Source organism: Ambystoma mexicanum, chromosome 3p (assembly GCF_040938575.1).
Source record: "Ambystoma mexicanum isolate Mex_15411 chromosome 3p, UKY_AmexF1_1, whole genome shotgun sequence".
NCBI classification, from domain to species: Eukaryota; Metazoa; Chordata; class Amphibia; order Caudata; family Ambystomatidae; genus Ambystoma; species Ambystoma mexicanum.
This window is the reverse complement of record NC_090925.1, coordinates 738577014-738603953: the sequence shown is the minus strand read 5'-3', so window position 1 is coordinate 738603953 and position 26940 is coordinate 738577014. Positions and strand designations below refer to the sequence as shown.

The window sequence follows — 26940 nt, the reverse complement described above, 5'->3', positions numbered from 1 at the left end:
AAGAATCCCTTGGGCGACGGCCCAATGCCACAGGTCTTGCGCCTCCTTGGACAGCGCTGGGGACCTGGTTCCGCCCTGTTTCCTGATGTAAAACATGGTGGTGGTGTTGTCGGTGAAGATCCTCACCACCTTGCCCTTGAGGGACGGAAGGAAGGACCTGAGGGCCCAAAACACTGCACGGAGCTCCAGGACGTTGATATGCAGGGACTTCTCCGTCGGGAGCCAGAGTCCCCTTGCGTGCAGATTTTCGGTGTGCGCTCCCCACCCTTCTAGGGAGGCATCCGTGGTCACAGTCACCTGGTGGGCTGGGGTCTGGAAGTCCATGCCCGCCGTCAGATGCGCGCGGGTGACCCACCACCGTATCGCTCGTCGGAAACTCTCGTCGAGCTTGATCCTTTCCTCGAAGCTGCCCGTCGTCTGGATCCAGCGCGCATCCAGGAACTCTTGCAACGGGCGCATCCGGAGCCTGCACATGGGAATGAGGTAGATGCAGGAAGACATCATCCCGAGGAGGGACTTGATGGACCTCACCTTGGCCGCGTCGGCCACCAACATCCGTTGCACCTTGCCCAAGATGGTCCTGGTCCTCTCCTCCGACGGGGAGGCCAGAAGGGACACTGTGTCGAGCCTCGCTCCCAGAAACAGTGCGACTTGCGCGGGCACCAGGTGGGATTTGGCGTAGTTCACGGAGAATCCCAGGTCCGTGAGGAGTTGGACGGTCCTTGCCGTGAGGACCACGGCGAGCTCCCTCGTCTTGGCGCGGATGAGCCAGTCGTCCAGGTAGGGGTAGACGTGAATCCCCTCGCGGCGCAGCTGCGCCGCCACCGGTGCGAGGCACTTGGTGAAAACCCTGGGTGCCGACCGCAGTCCGAAGGGAAGGGCTTTGAACTGGTAATGACGCCCTTGGACCACGAATCTGAGGAATTTTCGGTGCCCCTTTAGGATGGGAATGTGGAAGTAGGCATCCTCCAAATCCAACGACGATAGGAAGTCTCCTTCCTCCAGCTGACCCAGGACGTGCTGGAGGGTGACCATCCGGAACTTCTGCGCCTTGATGAACTTGTTCAGGCGTCGCAGGTCCAGGATGGGGCGCCATCCTCCCGTCTTCTTCTTCACTAGGAAGTAACGCGAGTAGACTCCGGAGCCCCGAAGCCTCTTTGGGACGAGTTCGATGGCGCCCTTCCTGAGCATCGCCTTTACCTCCAGGAGAAGTTGAGGGACGTGAAGTTCTTTCCTGGCCACGGGGGGGACGCGCAGGCACCTTCTTTGAAACTCGAGCGCGTGGCCCCGGGCCAGGGCGTCCAGCACCCAACGGTCGGTGGAGATGGACTCCCACACGCTGACGAAGCCCGCCAGCCGGCCTCCCACCGGGGTGCTTCGGTGGGGGCCCGACCCCACGGCCGGTTCAATCCAACAGAGGCACTGCGAGGACCGTCTTCCTCTTGGTCTCGCGCCGTTGGTAAAGGAAGCCTTCCTTTTTCTTCTCCTCAGGGCAGAGTTGGAAAAGCTCGGATGCCCTGGCGATCATTGAGTGGAACGATCCAATCTCGTCGGGCGGAGAAGCCCTGGGGGGAGGCGACGACGGAAAATCCTCGTCGTATGCCTCGTCGTCCGTACCCGTCGCTGCCGTGTCAGTCCCCGTATCATCCCCTCGGGTGGACGGGGAGGAGGGCTGGATGGGGCGCGATGGTTGAAAAGGAGGCGGTGGATGGATCCTTCTTTTCTTGGTAGGGGGAACACCAGAAGGTCCCGGTTCTGGATCCCCCGACGGGAGAGGTTCCTCCGTCGGTAACGGTAGTCTCGTCCTTATCTCGGAGCATAAGGACTGTATAGCCAACAAAATGGCCGCTGAGTTGTCCTGCGGCGCTGGCAGAGGGGAATCCGACGGGCGAGCAGGGGCCCCGTCGGTATCCTCGACGATGTCGTCGTCGTCACCTGCGTCGGGGCCCATTCCGACGGGCTGGTCTTGTTCCACGCCTAGGCCGTGGCTTAAGACCTCGATCAGTTCCTCTTCTGAGGTTGAGGCCGAATCTCCGACGACGCCCTGCCCCCCCTTCTTCCCCACGGAGGGTTTCACGGGGGTCCTATCGATGGGCACGAAAGAAGACTCCCTCCGAGGAGGCAGGGAGATTCTGGGCCCCGAGGCCGCCACCACTGGTGCAGCCTCCACAGGCTGGGCCAGGGCCGCCGCGACCGTTTCGATAGAGGGCTTGGTCGAATGGATCAAGGCCTTCACCACCTTAGGTGCGCTCACCGCCTTATCCTTGAGGGAGGGGGCACTGCCACGCTCCTCCTCTGCCTTAGAGCTCGACCGGGGTCTCTCCAGGAGCTTCGCCGGGTGCTCGGCCTTCCTCTTACCCGACCCAGAGCGTTGGCTCGTGGTTGATGGTGCCGGGGAGGGTGCGCCCTGCCTGGCGCCCGTAGAGCCCGACCGTTCGGCGCTCCCGGTGCCAGCGGACTCGCGGTGCTTGGCCTTATGTTGGGCCCCCGTCGCCGGGGCGCCCTCAAAGGTCTTAGAAGACCGCTCAGATTTCTTCTTCTTCTCGCCAGACGGGCTCTTACCCTCCAGCCAGCTGGCGAGACGTTGATGGCGGTCCTTCATGGTCCGTTCCGACATGTTGCCGCAAAACGCACAGTCCTTCTCCACGTGCGTCTTGTCCCCATGAAGGCAGTAAAGGCAGAAAGAGTGTTCGTCCTCCTTGAAGACGTTCTGCAGCTGGCATCCAGGGCAGGCCCTGAACAGCTTTCCGGGCGTCGAGCTTCCCTTCTCCTGGGCCATCTCCGAGACCGGGCCTGAGAAGCTTCTGGAGTCCTCCGAAGTGTAGCTCGACGAAATCTTCACCCTTGAGGGGCACAGATGAATCCGACACGGGTCCCCGTTGATCGGATGTAGGATCGGTGGAGCTTGAGGCTCTTTTGACCGAAAGAATCGAAGTTTTTGTGAAAAAGCGCGAAAAAATAGCACTAACGCTCGAGAGCAATAGCACGAGGATCCCAACACATGAACGTGCGGTAAAAATCTGAAGATGGCTGCCAGAGGCGGTGCTTAGGTAGAGGGCAGTCATTGGCTGTGGTCAGTATGACGCAGAGACCAGTGATTGGTTATTACTACGAAAGACAGATCAGAAACGAAACTGATACTGGTTTTTTCTTTACCGAGGATTCCCAGCCTGACGACGGGGAATATTCATGAGCATGTGAATCCATGCCAGACCCCATGCTGGAGAACTTACGGTTGCACTTAGGGCAAAACCTAAATGGGGTGTTCTCCATAATACTGGGTAAGGGTGATGGCAGCTGGGCGAACAAAGTGTAGGAAGGGGAGAATATGCATTCTACAAATGGCTTCCTAACAATCTCACCGGAGAGTGGTCGGAGTGAGTCCTAGGGAGAATTGACATGTGTATGATGTATCTAAGTATATCAGGAATCCGGGTATATCATTCTTCATGCGTCAGACCGTCAGCTGTGGCTGTATTTCAAGGATAGCTCTGGCCGCTTTGGAGAGTTGGCGGGCCTGGTGCCCGATCTTTCAAAATTAACATCCAGTATGGTATTAAAATCCCCTCCCCAATGGATCGGCACAAGGGGGAAACCGGAAAGGAGAGCCAGGTGCATATAAAACTCTGGGTCATCCACATCAGGTCCATATACGTTTAATAACACAACCTCCTTGTTCTGCAAAGTGTATAGCAGATCTACCCAGGGGGTCCATGTGAGATACCTTGTGTTGAAAGTTGACACTTCTATGAATCAGGGTCATGACTCCTTGATTTTGGGTAGAGTAATCAGTGTTGTATCTTTGGGAACCCCATATCTTAGCAGATCTCTCGCAGCCCTCAGCAAGCGCGTGCGTCTCTTGCAAAAAAAGTATTTTAGTACCATGACGTTCAGCATACAGCTGCAAACTCCGCATTTTTCTATAATTACCTAGTCCCCGTACATTCCAACTCATATAGACCAAACTGTTATCAGCCATTAGGGTAGATAGTGAACATGGAGATTGTAAAATGTTGGGTCAGCAGCCAGGGGTCTGGACTCCGGGTCCGGGAATGAAGACCTCTACTGGGGCGAGCCCATCTTTGCATAAACTCATACTCTACAACTTCCCTGCATGTCAAGCATTTTTCAAATTAACTCCCTGACCTTCCCAGCCCCGCCCACATCCCTCCCCCATTCAGAGGAATGAAAAACCAATTCTTATTTAACAAAACCCAAAACAGCAGCATCAATGCCTGGGGGCCTGCGCACTGGCCTGGCGGCAATGCTCCGAGCTGGGAACAAGTTGAGGATTTCCGTGGTACTTAGTGCAAGTAGTGAATAAGACAGGTGGTGTAGCATGGCAATGACTCAACTATACTAAGACAAAAATGACCCATCAACATGGGCCGATCTGAAAGACCTCCTAACAGGGTCCAGAGATCCTCTGAATCTAGCAAAATGTTCCCAGTAAATTGCATATCGTGGAATGGTTGCTTAAACAGATGCGATCAACCAGAGAAATGTTCATCAATAAATTTGGAGGCTTCTTCCGGGTTTGTAAAAAAGAAAACCTGATGAGTGTTCTATCCTGAGCTTGGCGGGGTACAGCATTGAGTACTTGACCCCCAGTTCTCGCAGTCTTTTCTTGGCTGCAAAGAAGGTCTTGCGTTCCTGTTGGACTGCCACTGAAAAGTCAGAGTATAGGTGGATTCTGGAGGATTCCAAGAAGAGTTCTCCTTTAGCTCTCGCTGCCCTGAGTAGTGTGTCTCGATCACAGTAGTTTAAGACCCTTGCAATTATAGGACGTGGGGGTGCGCCAGGCCTCGGCTTTGCCGTCAGGACACGGTGGGCCCTCTCTATTGCAAATTGTGGGGAGAGCTTTGGAGAGTCCAGCAACACATTCAAGGTATGCTCAAAGTCTTCCATGGTTCCTTCAATTCTGTCTGCAGGGACTCCGATGATCCGAATATTGTTGCATCTAGAACGTGATTCAGGGTCCTCGTTCTTTTTGGCAACCTCAAGTACCTGTCTGGAAAGCATGGAGACCTCTGCACAGAGGGCAACCAAGTCATCCTCCGCAGCGCCCACCCTCGTCTCGACCTCCGTGACCCGGGTGTCAGTCTTCTCCATATGGGCTTTGATTGATGATATGGTTTCATTGATATCGTCAAGTTTGGAGTGCAAAGTAGTGAACCCCTCGTGCATAAATTCCATCATCTTCTGCGATTCCGTGGATTCAGGAGGTGTAGATATGCTAGGTTCTGGCTCCGGGGTGTCGTCAGCTAGTTTAGCTGGAGCTTTCGTAAACATACCGATGGAGCTTTGTTTTTGCCAGTTCCTCTTGTCATGGTCTTAGCAGGGCCTTCCGGTGACGAGCAGCCTGTGCAGGAGGAGCCAAGTCCCTCCCCAGAGCAAGCTCCTTGTCCAAGTCGAGGAGCAATGCCCAATCGAGTGGCTGGAGACAAATATTAAGAAGCCAGTGGATTCTGGGTGTTGTAGCAGACGCTGGCCTGCTTGCAGTGGGTGAATGTAGACACGCTGTGACAATACGCTCCAAATAAGCCCTCCGACCAGCAGCTTGGGGCACAATAGTATCTTATGCTAAACCTGTGCAAAGGCTTCAAGATAAGGGCTCCAAAGTGGAAAGCGTGTAGTGCCTCCAAGGACACCAAGTGTATTTGAGGCAAAGAGCCAGATGGGAATGCACTCTTTAAGCAAATCGGATGAAGCAGGCAGGTTCAATTTTAACTGTGCAGATGCTGAGATCTAAAGTAGATGGTCTCTTCCTCAACTAGCACCAAACAGTTATGTCAACATATACATCCAGAGACGTATGGGACAGATGATATAGCACACTTCGTTGCCTTATGACTGTAGCAGGTATAGGTACAGCTGAGCAGGTTCAGACCTACCCAGAACAAAATATATGAGACGTGGCCCCGTAGTGCTGGATATTGGCTCACAGGTCAGAGCAAGCCAACAAACACTCACGTGTAAGTCCCAGATGGAGTTTTCCAAAAAACAGTGTGAACGGCTAGGAGCGTTTAATAGTGATAATGTAGCAAGCAGTATTGATCGATCCAGATGATCCCTGCAAAGTCAGTCAGGACTGTGTCCTTCAACGTATGGTAGAGGGTGCAGCGATATCTCCATCGTCTGAATAATGGCTGGGTGTCAGTGGAGGGGGGCACGCATCCCTCGATGGTATAGGAAGGCCACAGGGTACATGAAGGAGCTGACCCCGATCTAGAGAGGGAGCACACACCCAGAATGCTGATGGTAGGAGCGAGGCCATGGGTGTGTGCACGTGCCAATGAGTCATAGGGGGGGCGCAGGGGGGGGTAAGCAGTTGTAGCATCGCTGCATAAATTGTAACACTATTTGTGGGTGCGGCGAGCGCAGACCGGCGTGGGGCAACGCCACTCACAGCCTCTACACTGTGGGCAGCGGACAGGAGGGGTCGGTGTATCGTTGCCAGCAGGTCGTTCACAGCACGCCCTCTGACGCTCGCCCAAAGCCATGGGGAGCTAGGCCTGGCCCAGTCAGGGGGAGGGGGGAGCCAGCAGCACCCGAAGTGAGACCGAGAAGGTCGCCTCCAGTCCATTAGGGAAGGCGCCAGCAACTGCACCCACGAAGGCAATCTGTAGAGCGCGGAGCACGCAGTCACCAAGCCCCTCCCCCACAGCAGGACCAGCAGACGCGGTGCATCAGCTTGCAGGGGGGCCGACCCCGCTGGAGCTAAGGACTGGATCGGAGATGCGGCTCCTCCCAGCCACCTTGAAAGAGCAAAATCTTTAAGACGCGGGTGAATATCGGCCCATGAGCTTGATGATAGTTGTAGGAGGACACAGGCAATAATCCACCAGTCTCTTTCCCATCAAAGTCGCCATACAACCGCAGATATGGACAAGGATGTCTTCACCAGCGCAGAGCTTCCCTTTTAGGCAGCCATTCTCTATCGAGCGCAAGAGCGACCCCCATGAAGGTACTTTCAAAAATGTCACTTGTAGAACGCAAAAGGAAATTCATTCCCAGGGATCTGCGCAAAGAGGTACACACCATGCCACAGACAATGCAGGGACAACACACCTTTAGTAAACAAATTAACGGGGGAAGGTGGGATTTTTTTCAGTTAGTTATTGTGCCAAGATGTCTTCCCACCCATAGGATGAAAAATGAGGACATAAATATGCAGCTTCCACAAACACAAGCTGATGCGGTCTTGGAACCTGGCAATTACCTTGTAGTTGGCGAGGTTGTCCCATTGTCACCTGCCGTAGGTTTGTCCCAGATAATGTCAGTCTATTGCCATGAAGCTGGAATGTGATTGGCTTGGTACCAGGTATGTTCTGAATCGGTCGATTTGCCAGAGACGCCAACTGTGCAATGCTAATAACTTCACCAGCTGTGGAAAGATGAAACATGTTACAAGGCCAACAATGTTACCGATCAATGCAGCAATACCATCAAAATAATTACTCTCTGTAGTGACAACTGTATTCCTAGTTCTCAGGCCTTGTTACAATACCACTGAAACTCCTGTGACATTTGTCTTTCAGGGAAGGGACCAGAGCATATTAAAAAATGACAATCTACTTCTGGGTTTCATGTACGTCCAAATGCTTATGCAGCAATTCCCTTGCGCCACCCGCCAGTCCATTTATTAACACTATTGTAATTTAATAAGGCAACTATAAAAAACACTAGAGTGAATAATAATGATTTGCTTGCAACTGTCTTTCTTCAGCATTGATCCTTGTATAAAGTGACAAGCTTTATTTACCAGGCGGGCTAGAAATCCTTGGCACATAATTGTGCTAGCCATAAATATGAGACAAACACATAATACAGCTTTATCTTATAGCCCACCCACCTATTTTTAAGAAAGATTTCTCTTTTAGCAAATTTCCCTCCATAGTTATAGAGGCCCCCAAACGTTTTGCTTTTGTTTTTGAACATGTACTCTTTTTGCTATGCAGTAACTGATCAGTACTGGGAAACTAGGTTTCCCATTTGTCTTTTTTACCATTTTGGCAACTTTTTAACAGTGCATACGGCCTCTCACAATGCAGTGCAGAGGCGATAATTTTGTAACACCCTAGTCTTTTACACTTCGGATTTTTAGTTACTTTCATATGTGCCTAAAGACAAGATGGTGGCAGCATACATATTTTTACCATATTTGCATTATTTCTAGTGTGCACATTTTAGTTTACAGTGTAAGGAGAACGTGGCTACTGCCCAAAAATGGCTGAGCCGTGAGATTTACAGTTGTTCTTTGGCCATATTATTGTTTGGCCTTCTTCCAGCCTTGCCAGGTCAGGAAATCCCATATAAAGGTCATGCACTTGCTGGGGAAGCTGCTGCTTCTACAAGGCTAGTGAAGCCTGTGGGTGACACGCCTAGAACGGTGGTGGGACTGTCTTGTTCCATTCCACATCCATGGTGCCTGAAAATTAAAGTTATTCACTGTAGTGACTAAAATACTCAGTTCTTGGTCTTCATTCCTCCATCCTTGTGGTCGGTACCGAAACCTTTGGCAGCAAGAAATTGAGCATCCTCTCAATTTATTCCAGTGCACAGGGGGCGCAGCACTGGGTGTGGGAATGCCCCACAAGACCTCCGCCGCCTCACCTCAGTCCCCTTTTTTTACATATCGACACTTTAAACTAGCTATACTGAGTACTTAAGCCTCTGGCATTCAAGCGGGAGAAGGTGAGTGGGACATTTGGAGGAAAGGGGACTAAGAACTAGGAGTACTCAAGTCACTACAGTGAGCAACTTGAATTAATCATATGTCCCATCCCCTTTCCTCCATTATTGTGGGCGATTCCACAGAACAAGACCATAGGTTGGACCCGTGACAACCTGCCTCATATGAACAGCCTGACCGAACTCTGCATCTCGCCTGGAGCGGGCATCAACAGAATAACGCTTACAGAACGCCGGAGTGGCCCAAGTAACAGCCCTGCTGATGACATCCCAAGAAGCAGGTCTCTGAAACGCGACAGCCGTGGCATTAGATCTGACCGCATGGGTGTCAATCCCCTCAGCAACCGGTTTGCCAATGGCTGTATATGTTCAGGACCATCTACTGGGCAATAGAAGCTTTGGAAAACTGGTTGCAGAGAGATGTGCCTCCAAACTTGATGAACAATACCTCAGACTTCCTGAAAGATTTTGTCAGAGAGAGGTAGAACTTGAAGACCCTTTTGAGATCCAAGGAATGCAAAGCCCTTTCAGGACGCGACTGCTGGTTTGGGAAGAACACCGGCAGACAGATTTTCGGATGCAAATGGAATGACCACCTTAGGCAAAAAATTTGGATCAGTGTGCAAGATGACCTTGTCACTGTGAAACATAGTGAAGGGCTTGCATGAAGACAGAGGCTGCAGCTCGCTAATCCATCCTGCACGCCGAAGTGAGCTCCACCGGGAACACCGCCTTTAGTGACACCAGCCTGATGTCGACCGAAGCCATCGGCACAAATGGCTTGCACTGCAAGGCCGCAAGAACCACGTTGAGGTCCCAGACCAGATGAGGCCTGTGCACCGGAAGAAAAAGCCTGGATAAGCCCTTGAGGTGGGCCTGAACCACTGGGTTGGCCGCTGAGAAAACATGCTCCGAGGAATTTTTGTAGGCCCCAATGGCCGCCAGATAATTGTGGAAGGTGTCGACCTGAATGCCGTAAAGAGCCAGATGTGCGGAAAAGGCCAGCACGTTGTCGAGGGGATGTGTAAGGGGGCCAAGCCCCTTGCCCCTAGCCCTGTGGCAGAATCTTGTCCACTTGCTCTTGTACTGGGCCCGCATAGAGGGCCTTCAGAAGGATGTCCCAGTTGTCCTCCGAGAACTGAGCATGGTGGAGATTCAGCTGGTCAGGAACCAGGATGGTAAGGCCAGCCTGAACAATCCAGGTGCTCCACTGTCCCACCCAGCTGTGTCAGCAAGATTCTGCTGGGGATCAGAAGGTGGACCAGTCCCTAAGACCACAAGTGCAGTAGATCCGAGAAGCAATCCCTCGACAGCCAGTGCAAAGTGATCAGGATGAGGTTGCAGCCCACTGACATCCAGAACTTGCGGAAGGGTCCGCTGGAGCAACCGTGGAGGAGAAAACGCATAGCACCTACGGCTGTGACAGAAGAGCTGGAAAGCATCCCCCAGAGACCCCCGAAACCAGCTTGCCAAAGAGGCAAACAGGGGACATTTGGAATTCAGAGGAGATGCGAAAAAGTCCAAATCCATGAGTTGATGTGCAACTCCCACTCGTAGGTGTTGAACCACAAGCAGCTGAGTTGGTCCGCTTCTGCGTTGCTGACCGCCAGGAGGTGGACCGCTGAAATCCAAATCTCTACAGTAAGGGCCCATTCACAGATCGCCACTGCTTTCATGCACGCCTCCTCTTTTGTTTAGTTAATGCATGGCCACTATGTTGTCCGTCATTATCAGGACATTCTTTCCCCTGACAGATGGCAGGAAGGCCTTCAGCGCTAGTCTGATTGCCCTCGGCTCTAAAAGGTTGATGTGTAGTTTGGACTCGGATGGAGACCAACGACTGTTGATTGTCAAATCGTTGGCATGAGCTCCCCACCTCAGGAGTGAGGCGTCCGTCACTACTGTGATCTCCGGCCATGGTTGCCAAAAAGGTTCTCCTTTTAGGATGTTCTCTGTACAGGTCCACCATAGAAGATCTTGTCTGACCTTGTTCGGAATCTGAAGAAGATCCGTCATTTGACCAGAGAACTGGGACCACTGAGTATTTAGAGCCCATTGAAGGGATCTCATTCTCAAGCGTGCCTCTGGCACCAGGAAGATGCAGGATGCCATGAGGCTGAGCAACCTTAAAAAGTCGTAAGCCTGGAGATTTTGGGCATTTTGGAATTTGGAAACCATCTGAAGAATGTTTTGAGCCCTCGCCTTGGGAGGCGAGCTCTTTCCCAAGGATGTGTCTAGTACAGCTCCTATTTAGCTCCTATATACTGAAGCTGTTGGGAAGGTGTCATCTGTGACTTCTTGAAATTGAGGGAGAAGCCCAGTTTGTGGAAGAAGTGGCAGATGACTTTCAGATGAGCCAGTGCTTGCTAGGCAGAACGCGCTCTGATCAACCAATCGTCCAGGTAGGGGTAGACATGAATCCCGCCTCTCCTGAGGTGCGCTGCCACCACTACCATTAACTTGGTGAAGACCCTCGGGGCGGAGGTCAACCCGAATGGCAGGACTCAAAGCGGATAGTGTGAGTCGCCAACTACGAACCTCAGGTATTTTCTGTGTTTTGAGATTAATCGGCACATGAAAATAAGCATCTGGAGGTCAAATGACACCAACCAGTCCTGAAGTTGAAGGGCCTGAAGGATCTGAGAAAGGGTAACCCATCTTGAACTTGTCCTTCCTGAGGAACTTGTTCAAGTTTCTTAAGTCCAAGATGGGTCTCAGTCCTCCGTCCTTTTTGGGGATAAAAAAAAACGGGGAGTACCATCCCTTGTTCCTCTCCGTTGCAGGTACTGGTTCTATAGCACCTTTCTCCAGCAGGGTTGAAACTTCCTGCTGTAGGAGCGGGTTTGAAGACTTCAACGGGTGTCTCCCTGGTGGATTGCTTTGAGGTTGCTTTAGAAAGGGAAGGCAGTAGCCTTGGGCTATTATTTCCAGAGCCCAAACATCAAAAGTAATGGCTCGCCATTCTTGCAGAAGCTGTGACAGCCTGCCTCCTACAGGTGTTTTGTGATGCAAGTCCTCAAAGTGGTTTTGTGGCGGATGTTGCAGCCGCTGATGGCAGAGAGGCTGCAGCTGCAGTCGGTTTAGCACGTTTTCCTCGTCCACCGCGAGTGCCCTTTTTCTGGCCCCTTTGACTGGCCATTCCTCTCGCCTTTCCATATGAGGTGTAATAACGATAGGATCGTCCCCTCCATGACATTCCTTACGCACGAAAAGGTTGAGGTTGCCTAATAGCAGCTCCTAAAGATTTGGCAGCTGCTTTTGAGGTCTGCAACCTCTCAAGGCTGTTGTCTGCTTTGTTGCCAAAAGGAACAAGTTACTTACCTGTAACTGTTGTTCTCCAGCATGGGTCTGGCTTGGATTCACATGCTCATGAATATTCCCAGTCAGGCTGGGAATCCTCGGTAAAGAAAAAATCATTATCAGTTTCGTTTCTGATCGGTCTTTCTTAGTAGTAACCAATCACTGATCTCTGGGTCATACTGCCCCCAGCCAATGACTGCCCTCTCCCTAAACCCCGCCTCTGGCGGCCATCATCAGATTTGGTAGCACGCAAAGTGGCAGTATGACCAAGTGAAGAGCCGCAGAGGGGTAGGTGGGAGGGTTCGCATGTGAATCCATGCCAGACCCATGCTGGAGAACAACAGTTACAGGTCAGTAACTTGTTCCTTCTCCAGGATGGGGTCTGGCATGGATTCACATGCTCATGAATAAAAGAATACATAGCAGTATACACATGCACAACCACGGGAGGTGGCAAAGGCTCAAGATTAAGCATTACATCCAAAACTCAACATTAAGCAATTCTTACCTCCTCACCAGGCTCACCTTAGGCGTACAAGTTGCGCAGCGCTGCTTGGCCGACCCTGGACTCCTCCCTGGAGTCCCGATCGACGCAGAGAATCTTGTGAAGGTGTGCGTCGACCTCCACGTAGCAGCCCTGCAGATGTCCAGCAGGGGCACACCAGACAGGAACGCCGTGGTAGCAGCGATCGCTCTGGTCGAATGGGCTCTCGGACGGCCGGGCAGCGGTCGGTTTGCCAACCGGTGACAGTGCATGATGCAGCCGGAGAGCCATCTGGAAATGGAAGTCTTCGAGAGAGCCTTCCCTTGATTCACAGACCCAAAGTTCACGAACAGTTGACGTCTTCCGAAAACTCTTTGTGCGGTCCACGTAGAGCTTCAGCGCTCTAGCTACATCCAGCGAGTGCAAAGTCCTCTCGGCCAGCGTCGAAGGCGACGGGAAGAAAACTGGTAACACCAAGGGCTCGTTGAGGTGGAAGTCCGACAGCACCTTGGGCATGAAGGAGGGGTGCGTCCTCAACACCACCCTCGTGTCATGGAAAGTCAAGTATGGAGGCTTGCAAGATAGGGCCTGGATCTCTCCCACTCGTCGTGCAGAGGTGATGGCCACGAGGAACGCTGTCTTCCATGACAGGAACTTCAAAGGCGCCAAATGCATAGTCTCAAATGGGGCCCCCATGAGCCTGGTCAGCACCACATTAAGCTCCCACGCCGGGGCAGGAGCCTACACCGGCGGGAATGATCGGAATAGTCCCTTCATAAATTCCTTCACCAGGCGATGAGACCACAAGGACGCCCGTCCCGTAGTCTTGGTATATCGGGAGATGGCAGCCAGATGTATTTTGATGGAGGCGTGAGCCAGTCCAGCTTTGGCCAGCGACAGTAGGTACGGCAGTACTTGAGGGGCCGTAATGCGCAGAGGGTTAATCTTCTGTGCACGGCACCAGACAGAGAACCTCTTCCATTTATGACCGTAACACTTGAGAGTTTAGGACGCCCTGGCCATTTCAAGAACCTCTCTGCAATCAGCCGGGATATCGTACCCTCCAAACTCTAGTGCTGCAGGAGCCAGGCCTGCAAGTTCAACGACTGCGGGTCATGATGGAGAATGGCACCTCCTTCTCTGGAGAGAAGATCCGCGTCCGCCGGCAGCTTTACTGGCGGGGACGTTGACAAGTCCAGAAGGTCCGGGAACCAGATCTGCCTCGGCCACGCCGGTGTGACGAGGATCATTCTGCACCTGGACTTCTTGAGCTGGTTGATGAGGCGGAGCAGCAACGGAGGGAACGCGTATAGAAACAGGCCGTCCCAGGGGAACGAGAAAGCATCGCCCATGAGCCTCGGCTGTGGGAACCTGCTGGCGAACCTCTGGCACTTGGAGTTCGGCACCACTGCGAACAGGTCGATCTGGGGTTTGCCCCATCGTTGGAAGAGCCGATCCACCTGGTCCTGGCGTAGTTCCCACTCATGGCACGAGCGCAGCTCCCTGCTGAGTGAGTCAGCGATGGTGTTTTTTATTCCTGCCAAGCGGAAGGGAACCAGAAACATCTCCTGGGCGACGGCCCAGTGCCACAGATCCTGGGCCTCCTTGGATAGAGCTGGGGATCTGGTGCCCCCTGGCTTCCGTATGTAGAACATTGTGGTGGTGTTGTCGGTGAAGATCCTCACCATTTTTGTCCTTGAGGGACGGAAGGAACGACTTGAGCGCCCAAGAACACTGCTCGGAGCTCCAGAATGTTGATGTGGAGGGACCTCTCCTCCGGGAGCCAAAGGCCTATTGCGTGGAGATCTCCGGTGTGGGCCCCCCCCCCAACCCTCCAGAGAGGTGTCCGTAGTCACCGTCTCCTGAAAAGCCGGGGTTTGAAAGTCTGTTCCTGTAGTGAGGTGAGCACGGGTGCCCCACCATAGGATCGCCGAACGAACTCCTCGTCGAGAGGGATCCTGTCCTCGAAGCAGCCCGTCGCCTGAAACCAGCGGGCGTCAAGGAACTCCTGTAGCGGACGCATCCGAAGTCTGCAAAGGGGTACAAGATAGATGCATGAGGACATCATCCCGAGAAGGGACTTGATGGACCTCACCCTGGCCACATCTGTGGCTAAAAGGCGCCGCACCTTGCCCAGGACGGTCTTGGTCCTCTCCTCTGACGGGAAGGCCAGTTGCCCCACTGTATCGAGCTTCGGTCCCAGAAACAGTGCTACTTGCGATGGAACAAGGTGGGATTTGGGGTAGTTGATGGCGAACCCCAGTTCCGTGAGCAACCGGACGGTGCTCGCTGTGTGGTCGACGGCGAGTTCCCTTGTCCTTGCCCGGATTAGCCAGTCGTCCAGGTAGAGGCAGACGTGGATCCCCTGCAGGCGCAGCCACTGGTGCCAGGCACTTGCCAACCGCCTTTCTTCTTTTTGACGAGGAAGTACCTTGAGTACACTCCGGAGCCTCCTGGGGACGAGCTCGATGGCACCTTTCTTGAGCATCGCCCTTACCTCCAACAGCAGTTGAGGGACGCGATTCTCCTTCCTGGCCACGGGAGGAATGCGAGGGCACCACTTTTGGAATTCCAGCGAGTGCCCGTTGGCCAGGGTGTCCAACAGCCAACGGTCGGTGGAGATGGACTCCCACACGCTGACGAACTTCGTCAGCCGGCCTCCCACCGGGGTGCTTCGGTGGGGGCCCGACAACACGGCCGGGTCATTCTTGCTTGGAGGCGGCCTTGCCGCCTTGGCCTCCTTGGCGACGATGGCGGGATCCCCATTGCTTGCCGCAACCTCTGTAGGCCTCCTGGGAAGAGGAGCGGGCCGCTTGGCGGTAAGTGGAGGAGCCACCGCTGGATCCTTTGGAGGCAGACAGGAGCTCCGAAAGGGCCGTCGCTGTTGAAGCACCCCAAGGGCCCGGGCCGTCTCCGAGTTGGTCTTGATGGCCTGTAGAGACTCGTCCACTGCCTTACCAAAAAGGTTGTTGCCGTCGAACGGCATGTCCAACACTCTGGTCTGGACGTCCTGGCGCAAGTCCGTCGCCTTGAGCCATCCTCGTCGTCGGAGGTAAACTCTGTTGCCCAGTTGGCGAAATCCAGTATCGGCAATGTCCGTTGCCACCGTTAAAGGCGAGATCCGACGCCACCTCGCCTTCCTGCAGAATTTCTAGGGCCTCCCCCCTCTTGTCAGGCAGGAAGTCTAGCAGGGGAGCTATCTTGAACCAGAGCTCCGTGTCATAGCGGGCCACGATCGCTAAGGCATTGGCCGCCTTGATCGTCGTTGCAGCCGACGAGATGACTCATCGTCCCATGGAGTACAACTTCTTGCCATCGCTGTCTGGCCGGGAAGTGGAAGTTGAAGCCGCCGCACCTGCCGCTTTATTCTTAGCCGAGACGACAGAATCCGGCGTGGGCTGGGCCCTGAGGCACAAGGGGGCGGCATCGGGGAGTCGGTATTTCTTCTCGTACCTGTCCCTCTTGGCAGGCGTCGTGGAAGGGTTCTTGAGGACGGCAAGCCACTCGTCCCAGATGTCATCGAGCAAAGGCACTGCGAGGACCGTCTTCCTCTTGGCCTCTCATCGCTGGTAAAGAAACCCTTCGTTTTTTTTGTTCTTCAGGGCAGAGCTGGAAGAGCTTGGATGCCCTGGTTATGGCGTGGAAGGAGCCAATTTCGTCGGCTGGAGCAGCCCACAGGGGAGTGGGGGGACTTGGGGGGGGAGGGGGGGGAGGTTGGTGGGGGCGTGGGGTGGGTGGGGGCGGGGATGACGGGATGTCCACTGTGTCATCGCCCCTGTCGTTGTCCATCCCCGTCGCTGTATCCGTCGCCGTATCCTCTCTAGGGTCCGGCGAGGGGGATGAGGGGTCCAAAGGCCTCGCGGGCACGAAGGGCGGAGAGGGGTGGACGGGCCTGGTTCTGGATCCTCGGTCGGGGTCCGTGGTAATCTCGTCCTTATCTCGGTACATAAGGATTGGATCGCCAAAAAAATGGCCGCCGAGCTATCCTGGGGCTTGGGTAATGGCTGCGGACAGACGGGATGGCCGCTCCACTGGGCCCTCTTCGATCATGTCAGCGGGGACCGCCCCCCTGTGATCGAACCTTCTCGAACTTCTCGTTGAGGCCTATGAACCTCTCGTTGGGGTCCTTCTCGGTTTCCACCAGCTCCTCCTCAGAGGCTGATTCCGAGCCTGTAATGGCCACCGCTCCCCCCCTCTTTTTCCGCCGGGGACTTCACGGGGGTCTTAACGATGGGCTGGAAAGAGGATTCCCTCCGCGGTAGGGATACTATGGGCCCAGAGGCCGTTTCCACTGGCGTAGTCTCAGCCGGCTTCGCCAGGGTCGAAGCGACCACTTCGATAGAGGCCTTTGCCGGCTAGATCAAAGCCCTCACCACCTTAGGTGTGTCCTGGGCTTTCGCCTTGGGGGGGGGGGGGGGGGGGGGAGGAGGGTCAGCGCCTCGCTCCCCCCTTCGAGATCAACCGGGGCCGCTCCAGCGTGGTTGAACGTGCCGGGGAAGCCGTGCCCTGCCTGGCAGCCGAAGAGCCCGACCTTTCGGCGCTCCCGGTGCCTGCGGACTCGCGGTGCTTGAACTTCTGTTGGGCCCCCGTCGCCGGGGCGCCCTCACAGGACTTAGAAGCCCGCTCAGACTTTTTCTTCGCCTTCTTACCTGCTGTGCCCTTCTCCAGCCAGGCGGCGAGGCGGGAACGACGATCCGCATCCAGGGCAGCACCTGAACAGCTTGGATCCGGGCGTCGAGCTTCCCTTGTCCTGGGCCATGTCTGTTGAGGTAGGCCGCAGATCTTCTGGAATCCTCCAAGAAGCGTAAACTCGACGAAAACTTCACCCTTGAGGGGCGTAGAAGAATTCCGAAACGGGTCCCCATTATCGGAAGTAGAAACGGTGGAGCTTGAGGCTCAATTAAACCGAAAAAAAATCAGAAAATCTCCTGAAAAAGCATGAAAACGCAGCAAAAACTCGAGAGCTAAAGCACGAGGACTACCAACACTTGAGCGTGCGGTAAAAATCTGAGGATGGCTGACAGAGGCGAGTCTTAGGGAGAGGGCAGTCATTGGCTGGTGGCAGTATGACCCAGAGATCAGTGATTGGTTACTACTAAGAAAGACAGATCAGAAACGAAACTGATACTGATTTTTTCTTTACCGAGGATTCCCAGCCTGACGACGGGGAATATTCATGAGCATGTGAATCCATGCCAGACCCCATGCTAGAGAAAGGTGAGACCCGTCAAAAAGCATGTTCAGAAGGTGGTTCTGGTGCAAAACCCGACTTCCGTAACCACGCAAATCTGTGCATTACCATGCTAGTGCCCATGGACCTGCTTACACTATCCGCAGTGTCCAATCCAGATTTAAGGGATTCTTGCACGACTTCCTTTCCATCTCCAACGATGGCTAGGAAACCCTCCCTTGCTTCCCCTTCTGGTATGTGCTCCGCCGCCATTGCGATGCACTCCCACAGAGTGTACGAAAATTTTGCCAAGGCACATGTGGAGTTGGCAGATTTTAATGCCATGCTCCCAGCTGAAAATACCTTCCGTGCCCAACCATCCACACGCTTATCGTCCCTATCTGGAGGGAAAGAAGGGTATGCAAGTTTGTTGGAAGCTGTGGCTGCCTGTATGACCAGACTCTCGGGAGTTGGATGTTTTGACAGATAGCCGGGGTCGCTACTGGTCGGGCGGTATTTTGATGCGAGGGACTTATTTACCGGAGGAAAACAATCTGGAGTTTCCCAATTCTTGGCCACCCTGATTTGCAAGGCTACATGAAAGGGTAGTACTGGGTCTTCAGTGGGACCATGATCCAATAGGTCTTAAATCATCTTGGATGAATTGGGCTGGTGGTTGAGCCCATCCCAAGTAATCTACCATCTTGGTCATTAACTGACGGTATGATGGACTGGCATGCTCTCCTGGATCTGGTCTACCAAACTCATTCTCAGGAGATGTGTCACTTGCATTGGTTAAAGACGCCACCAAATCCCTCATTCTGCTTTCCTCTGAGATCAAGCATTCTGGGACATTTGGGGTGCCATATTCCAACCCAAAAAGGTACATTTTCCTCATCAGATCTCTCCTGTTCCTCAAAAATTGAGGTCAGGGATTTGAAAAACTCTTTCCTATGGAGAGGCTTGAAAACCTTCTCTGGGAGAGGAGGAGGGAGAGGTGTAGTACCAGGCTCTAAGGAAATTACATGTTTTGTAACCTTCTTCTCTTTTTCTGGCTTCCCTGGCTTGGCTGGAGCCTTTGGCGCCGAGGCTTTCGGCATCGACGTCGATAAAGACGTCGACGACATAGTGGTCGTCGTCAGGGTCTGCTTCGAGGGCGTCGAGGCCGTCTTTGCCGATTTTCCCTTCGAGGTGTGATAGGTCTCGGATGGTCGACTCAACTCAAGCGTTTTTTCGCCCTGGAAGGTTCCCTATCCTTCCTTTTTCGATCACCCGGGCTCGAGGGCGCGCGAGTGTCGGAGCGATGACGCTCCCGGCCGGCTTCCGAAGAAGGCGCGGACCGAGGCTTCGCCTTCTCAAACACCTCCATCATTTTGACCCTGAATGCTTCCCACTCTTCGGAAGACAAATGTTTCGTGGGGCATTTCATCGTTTTCTGAGACTCGTCTGACGACGAGGTGGAGGGAGACATGTGGCGTTGTTTCTTCGATTTTTTGACGAAGACGACAAGCAATGAGAATCGCTTTGGGACCTAGATCGATGCCTTTCGCGTCGAGGATTTCTCCTCATGGGGTCTCGACTAGACGCTAGAGGCTTTACGATCGGATTTTCGACCTACCTGTAGCTTTCCTCTCCTTTCTCGCAAGGCCTTCCCCGTCATCGCCTGACACTACGAGCAGGCCTCCATGTTGTGGTCTTCTCCGAGGCGCCACAAACACTCACGGTGTGGGTCCGTGATCGTCATTTTTGAGCCGCACAACTTGCACTTTTTGAATCCCGATCTCGGGGTCGTGGTTGGCGACGAGGACATATTTCTTCTTTGTATATTATACTTCACAGAACTCGAGGCGTGCCGAATGTCCGAAGCAACGTATACTGTGGAAAAACGGAACTGAGGCCTTCGAGGGACCATCAACTCGACGTCATCGACGCACGGCGCCCTCTGTCGAAGAAATTTCCGAAGAGCAGCAAAGCTGGATGGAAAACATCTAAGATGAGGAATACGTTGGAGGACACAATCCACTCGAAATGCTTTTGCGGCAAGTAATGCATTGTCTTCTGATGTTTGTTAATCTGCTTAGAATCACATGCTGTGCATAGACTAGCGAGCAGTACCCGGAGTTGGAGGTGGGTTGTGAGAAGGAACAGTAGAAAATAGATGTCTTAAAACTGCTTGCCCCAACTGGGAATTAGATCTAGAGTGGGCATCTAGACAGTAGTCTTTTTTAAAGGCGTTTACAGAACTCCAGGTTGCTGCTTTGCAAATGGACTCCAGAGGGACATTTGCAATGAATGATATGGAAGCCCCAGTGCCTCGAGTAGAATGTGCTCTTAGCTTGAAGGGTAGTTCTCTCTTAGCAAGAGTGCAACAGAGAGTGATGCATTGGACAATCCAACTAGAAATAGTGGATTTTGAAACTGCTGCCACCGAGACAAAGAACTGATTAGTCTTTCTCAGAGGTCTAGTTCTTTCCATGTAAAACATGACAGCCCTGCGTACATCTAGTGCATGCAGGCTCTTTTCTCCCGAACTTGAAGGGTTTTGAAAGGACGTTGGTAGTTCTATTGATTGATTGACATGGAATTTAGAAGAACATGTTACTTACCAACTGTAACGTTCTTTCGAATGGATGTTCCTCCCACGTATTCCTCATCTTGTGATAATTCGTTATCTCCAGCTACGCTGCTTCGGAAAACATTTTCTCGGCAGAGGGCGCTGTGCTTGAGGTCGTGGCGTCTTTTTGTAAATGTCTTTCTCGTGTTTTACTCTGTGCGCCATACCAGGTTTGGTCCCTTTGTTCATCGCCTTTTCGCAGCCTACCACACAGAAGCCCTCCTTTAGGTGCCTGAGAGTCTGGGTAGGCAGGATGTGAGGGAGGGGTTGTAGGACCCCTGCCATGGGTTCCGTTGGTAACCCAAGTCGCACTCTTGTCTGATTGGATAAGGGGACTGGCCTTCCCAGGCCAGCCACCCTGCTGCTGTGTGATTGACAGCCAGGCTGTATGAATGGGGGAAACTGCATAAAAAGCAATTCTCTGGGACTGGAAGAGCAGGGTCGCCACTGGAACAAAAGAACCAATGAGGAACTGGAAAAGATGACCCCTACGACGACTGAACCGGCCGGTGAAGCCCTGCAGCAGGTCTGAATCTCCAGAATCCAACGACAGAAGATCCTCCAGGAAACTTCTTCCCTTGAGCTGGTGGGACCAGCCAGTTCACCCAAACTGCAAGCCAGGAACCTTCCTCTGGTCGAATTCGCTGTACAGACCTACAGTGGGCCGGATAGCCAGGAAGGTCGGACCCTGCTTGGGTTTTAAGGAGCGCACCTTTTATTTGTTGCTTTGCTCTGCTGCTGGTTTCTTCCCTGGGTAGCGCAGGACCCTCCAGTCTTCCTACTTCTGATCCGTCCGACAGTCGCTTCAGGAACCGTGAGCCTGCAGGAACTACCAGAAACATCTGCCTCAGCTACAGCTCCCTCTCCGTTTTAAGGTACTGTGCAAATCCGGTTGTTCGTTTCGTTCAGCCGTGGTGAAAGTGTTTGAAATCTTTATCCAATCCGAGGGCTTGTCCTTCTCTTCTCTTTGAACTAACTTTTCTACCAACCAACCCTGTCCGGAAACCGTGCCACAAACTTTACTGCAAACTACTCTGAACTGTATTATCTTGAGCAAAAGACTTTTGAACCATTGACTTTGGCCCTAAGCCTTTTCTATCTGATTTCATCATTGTAGTTTCTCTTGTTTGCTTGCCCTGAGTACTTACCCGTTGGTGTGGATTCATTTCTGTTAACCTTTGTCTTTCTCTCCCTTTTAAATTACTGGAGTGCCATTTTGCTCCCACTTCATTTATTGAGCTTAACTTGTCTGGAATTTAAGGGAAGTGGTGTGGTGTATTAAGAGTAATTTTTAGATTGCTTATAATAGTGTAATGTTATACAACTGAAGAGTGAAATAAATATATATTCTTTTACTTGAAAACCTTGTGTCAGTGTTTGCCTGAATCATAGTAATTGCTGTCCTTTGTGTAACTATTTGATACTGCTCACTTACTCGAGATAAGTCTGGCTGCTCTGCTACTGCTACCACGTTAACTGTGTAGTACAGGCTTGTACCAAAGGTGAAATTGTACTGTCACTTGTAGTCTTAATTGTGTGGGATGTTCCCAAAGGGTACTGCATATAATTCTGCCTAACAGCCTGGTGCCCGGTCCCAATGGCGGACCTCTCTGGGGCCACTCACACCAATTTGGAAAACCCCGGAATTTACACCCAGATAACCCCACATGGGTTTGCAGCATGGCAAGAGGGAGGGCTACGAAAACGATCTCATTTCTTGGAGGAAGGGTCTCCACTGTCCTTCGGAAAATGTAAGGAAAAATGTGCGGTTGCAGAGGCAGAAAGGTTCCATAACACCCAACTAAGGCACTGGACCTCACAGAAGGCAGTGAGAGAGAAGGGGGTGAGTCTCCTGGCGGCCTTAGAACACACCCTCTCATCAGCGAACTCAAAGGGGAAGGTATCCGCAATCTACAAACTTTTAGATAGAACAGACCCCTCCAAGAAGGAAAAGTATATGCTGGAATGGGAGAAGGACCTTGGCCGAGTGATAGAGGTAGAGGAATGGGGGAAAATTTGGTCTAGGCTGCATAAAAACGCCCAATGCATCACGAACAGGTAAGGGGGCTATAAGGTCTGTTCTAGATATTACACCACCCCGGTTCAGGTGAACAGAGCCAATGCGGACATCCCCTCGAATTGTTGGAGAGGTTGTGCAGAAAGGGGTACTCTTTTCCATCTCTTGTGGTCATGTCCTAGAGCGGAAAGGTATTGGGGGAAAGTGATGGGCCACATCAAAGCAATCACAGGACTTAACTATCCTGTGGGAACCAGGGATTATTCTCTTGGGTGAAACTGGGGAGGGGCATTCTCACTCTCTGGTCATATAGTGTGCTTGTGCGCCAACCCCCTGCTGGCCGCACAAAATTGCACTGACCCGATTATGGAAAAAAGCAGAGAGGTCCATCGACCATGTTCTGGTGGTCGAAATGCCGGGAAATTATTGTGGTAGAAAAGATCACAGCAATTCGCTCTGGCAACTTGAGCCCCTTCCTGAAAACGTGGGCACCATTTATGGATTACTCTGAAAAGTACCCAGGTTGCGCCCGAAGGCCCCTGCTTGCACGCTGGCTACAGGATTGAGGGGGAGAGCTGGCACCTCAACGAAGAGAGCAGTAAGCAACTGAAATCAAGTACCCCCCTCCCCAAGAAGGACTTGCAAGTCCCGCTCAATCCCTCTCCTGCTTCCCTCCCACCTCCTTTTTGCCTCATTCCCTTGAAAGAGATATGACCGTCGTGTCTGCTGTTAAGCGTTGTTACATCCAAAGCTGATGTTGATGTTATTATATTTTCTATGGAAATGTGTAATAAAAAGTGCTGTTGAAAAATAAAAACATCTGAAGATGGCTGCCAGAGGAGGGGCTTAGGTAGAGGGCAGTCATTGGCTGGGGGCAGTATGACCCAGAGACCAGTGATTGGTTGTTGGGAGACTGAGTTCAGAAATGAAACTGATACTGATTTTTTTTCTTTACCGAGGATTCCCAGCCTGACGACAGGGAATATTCACGCGCATGTGAATCCATGACAAACCCCATGCTGGAGAACATCCCCTGGGTGATGGCCCAGTGCCACAGGTCCTGCGTTTCCTTGGAGAGCGCCGGGGATCTGGTGCCCCCCTGCTTCCCAATGTATCACATGGTGGTAGTATTGTCGTTGAAGACCCACACCACCTTGTCCTTGAGGGACGGAAGGAAAGACTTGCGGGCCCAAAATACTGCCCGCAGCTCCAACACGATGTGCAACGTTTTCTACTCTGGTAACCACAGGCCTCTTGCGTAAAGACTTCCTGTGTGAGTTCCCCATCCTTCGAGGGGGGCCCGTCGTGACCGTCTCCTGGTGAGGTGGGGTCTGGAAAGCCACGTTTCAGGACAGATGTGCACGAACTCCCAACCACCGTATCGTTCAACGGAAACTATTTTTGAGTGTGATCTTGTCCTCGAAGCTTCCAGATACTTGTATCCAACAGGCGTCTAGGAACTTCTGTAGGGGACGAATCCGTAGCCTGCACAGCCAAATAAGGTATATGCATGACGACATCATGCCAAGCAGAGACTTGATGGACCTCACCCTTGCGATCTTCAGGGTCAACAGCCGTTGTACCTTGCCCAGGATGGCCGCTATCCTCTCCTCCGACGGAGACGTCTGGCACAACACTGTGTTGAGTCGGGATCCCAGAAACAGCGTGTCCTGCGATGGAATCAAGCAGGACTTTGCACAGTGCACTGAGAGCCCCAGATCCGTCAGTAGGCGCCCAGTCTTCACCGTGTGGTCGACGGCGATCTCTTTAGAGCTGGCTCGGATGAGCCAGTCGTCCACATAAGGCTAGACGTGGAAGCCCCGTAGTCGCAGCTGCACCGCTACTGGCGCCCGGCACTTGAAGACCCTTGGGGCCGACTTCAATCCGAAGGGAAGGGCCTTGAATTGGTAGTGCTTCACTTGATCCACGAAACACAGGAACTTGCATTGTCCCTTATGAATAGGGATGTGGAAGTATGCATCCTCTAAGTCCAGCGACTACAGGAAGTCTAGCTGTCCGAGCATGTGCTGAAGAGGAACCATTTGGAATTTTTGGGACTGGATGTATTTGTTCAGTAGACGAAGGTCGAGAATGGGCCTCCAGCCCCCTGTCTTCTTTCTGATGAGAAAATACCTTGATTACACTCCTGAGACCCGGTGCCTCTTCGGGACGAGCTGTATCGTGCCTTTCCTTAGCATGACCCGCACCTCCAGAAACAACTGAGGCACATGGTTTTCCTGCCCGCCCACTGATGGTATTCGGGGACACTGCCGTTGAAATTCCAGGGCGTGTCCGTGGGCGAGAGCGTTCAGCACCCAACTGTCGGAGATCTTACACACGCTGACGAAGTTCGCCCGCTGGACTCCCACCGGGGTGCACAGGTGGAGGCCCGACACCACAGCCGGTTCAATCCTGCTTGGACATCGAAGGGCCGCCTTGGGGTCCCTGGCGACGACATCCTCCTCCGAAAAGCCATGGAGCGGCCCCTGTTCGTCTCCTGGCCCGAAGGGCGGAAAGAGCGGGAGGGTTGGCGGTAAGAAGAGGAGCCCACGCCGAACACCTTGGAGGATCCTTGGGACTTGCTGCATGAGGTCAAACTTCAGTTGCTAAAGAGTGCCCAAAGCACGCGCTCTCTCAGTGTCCGTCTTTATGGCTTGGAGAGACTCATCCACAGCCTTCCCGAGCAAATTGTGCCTGCCAAAGGGCATGTCCAGCACCTTCGACTGAACATCCTGCCGAAAGTTGGTGGCCTTGAGCGAACCACGATGACCAAGGCAAACGCTGTTGCCCTTTTGACGGAATCCTGTGTCTGCAATGTCCGTGGCCACTGTGATGGCATGGTCCGACGCCACTTCGCTTTCCTGCAGAATTTCCAGTGCCTCTGACCTCTTGTCGTCGGGAAGGAAGTCCAAGATGGGAGCGATCTTGAACCACAACTCCTGGTCGTAACAAGCCAGGAGGGCGTTGGCGGCCTTGATAAATTACTGCAGAATAGATGACCCGTTGTCCCATGGCATCTAACTTCTTACCCTCGCTGTTTGGGGGAGGTGGCGGCCGCCGAGCGAACCACGCAAAGGCTTCTTCCTGGCAGCAGCGGCCACTACAGAGTCCGGAGAAGGCTGGGCCCATAAGTACTTGGGCGCAGAGTCAGGTACACTGTTCTTCGAAGCAATCAATCTTCGCCAGGTCTGTGGAAAGGTTCTTCATGAGAGGCAAACCCTTGTCCCAAATGTCATCCAGGAGTGGGACCGAGAGGATGGTCTTCGTCTTCGCCTCTCTGCACTGATATAAGAAGCCCATCTTCTTCTCATCCAGAGTGAGCTGAAAAAGTTTCGACGCTCTGGAGATTGGTTGGAACGAGCCAATCTCGTCCGGCGGCAAAGACCTGGCCGGCAGTGATGGCAGGTCCCCTAACCCGGCGTAGTTGTCCATTGGATCTGGATCCATCTCATCCCTCTGGGGGAGAGGGTTGAGGAGAGGGGGGTGATGGGGCAAAGGGTGGCAAGGAGGTGGGGGTTGTACCCTCCTCTTCTTGGCCGGGAGTTCCCCCGTGGGGCTGGGGGGTGGTCGGCAGCGCCGGCGCAATAGGCATCCTTGTCTGGATCTCCGAGATCAGCATATGCAGTGCCGAAAGGATGTCCACTGAGAGGTCTCTAGGAGGTACCTGAGGTGGGGATGGCAGCTGAAGTGCAGGCAGAATAGGCCGCTGGGGCACCGGCTGGGAGTCCAGACCATTGTCACCTTGCTGCTCTTCCGCGACGGTGCCCTCGCCGTCGGTGCATTAGTCGTAGGGTATGCTTCCTACGTTTCCCTCCTCCTGGATGGTTTGCAGACCGGTGAGCTCCTCCTCAGAGGCGATATCCGTACCCTGGAGGGCCACCACACCCCTCCGCCCCCTTTGCTTCCTGCGGTGAAGGTCTTTGGGAGATGACGAGCATCCTCTTCTCCGGGGTTTTCTCTATGGGTCGGAACACAGCCTCACTCCTGGGAGCAAGAGACACCCTGGTCTTAGGGGTTGTGTCCGGTGGGACCGTCTCAGCAGCCTTCGCCAGAGACGCTGCCATCCCCTCGATGGAAGGCTGGGCCTTCGCGGTCAGGGCCCACTCCCCCTTGGACTTCTCCGGTAGGACAGACTTGGGCCTCTCCTTCAGTTTGCCTGTATGGTCCGACTTCCTCTTGGCCGAAGATCCTGAGCGTTGACTGGTGAGGGAGGCTGGAGACGAACGCGCCCGGGCCGCCGAGGAGCCCATCGCAACACGGCGCTCCCCTTGACAGTGGACTTGCGGTGCTTAGCCTTCTGTTGGACCCCCACGGGAGGGGTGCCCTCAAAGGTCTTAGAAGCAAGCTCAGCCTTCTTGGAATTGGTAGAGGCATGCTGCTGGGACCCACCCAGAGCAGGGGCCTTGGCCTGTAGCCACTCATTCAGTCGCCTGTGCCGATCCTTCATCGCGCAAGGCACCACCTCCTGGCAAAACGCACAAGCCTCCTCCTGGTGCATCGGGTACAGGCAGTAAAGGCATTCGGAATGCTTGTCACCCGAAAAGACATTCTGTGGGCCGCAGCTGGAGCAGATCTTGAACAGGGGAGTTGAATCATCCTTCTCCGACATGGTCCAAGCTGCGTAGGCCTGAAAGAATCTTCTGGAAGCCTCCACAAAGAAA

General features: G+C 53.3%; 1 protein-coding gene across 2 annotated transcripts in view; it reads right to left on the bottom strand.

Annotated features, from left to right (window-relative positions):
• SRCAP (Snf2 related CREBBP activator protein) overlaps window positions 1-26940 on the bottom strand; it is a 2075623-nt gene that overhangs the window by 747266 nt on the left and 1301417 nt on the right. For both annotated transcript variants that reach the window (XM_069651627.1, XM_069651629.1), the window contains one exon: window positions 7223-7387. In XM_069651627.1, coding sequence (XP_069507728.1) covers window positions 7223-7387 — 165 coding nt within the window. The remainder of the gene's footprint in view (window positions 1-7222; window positions 7388-26940) is intronic.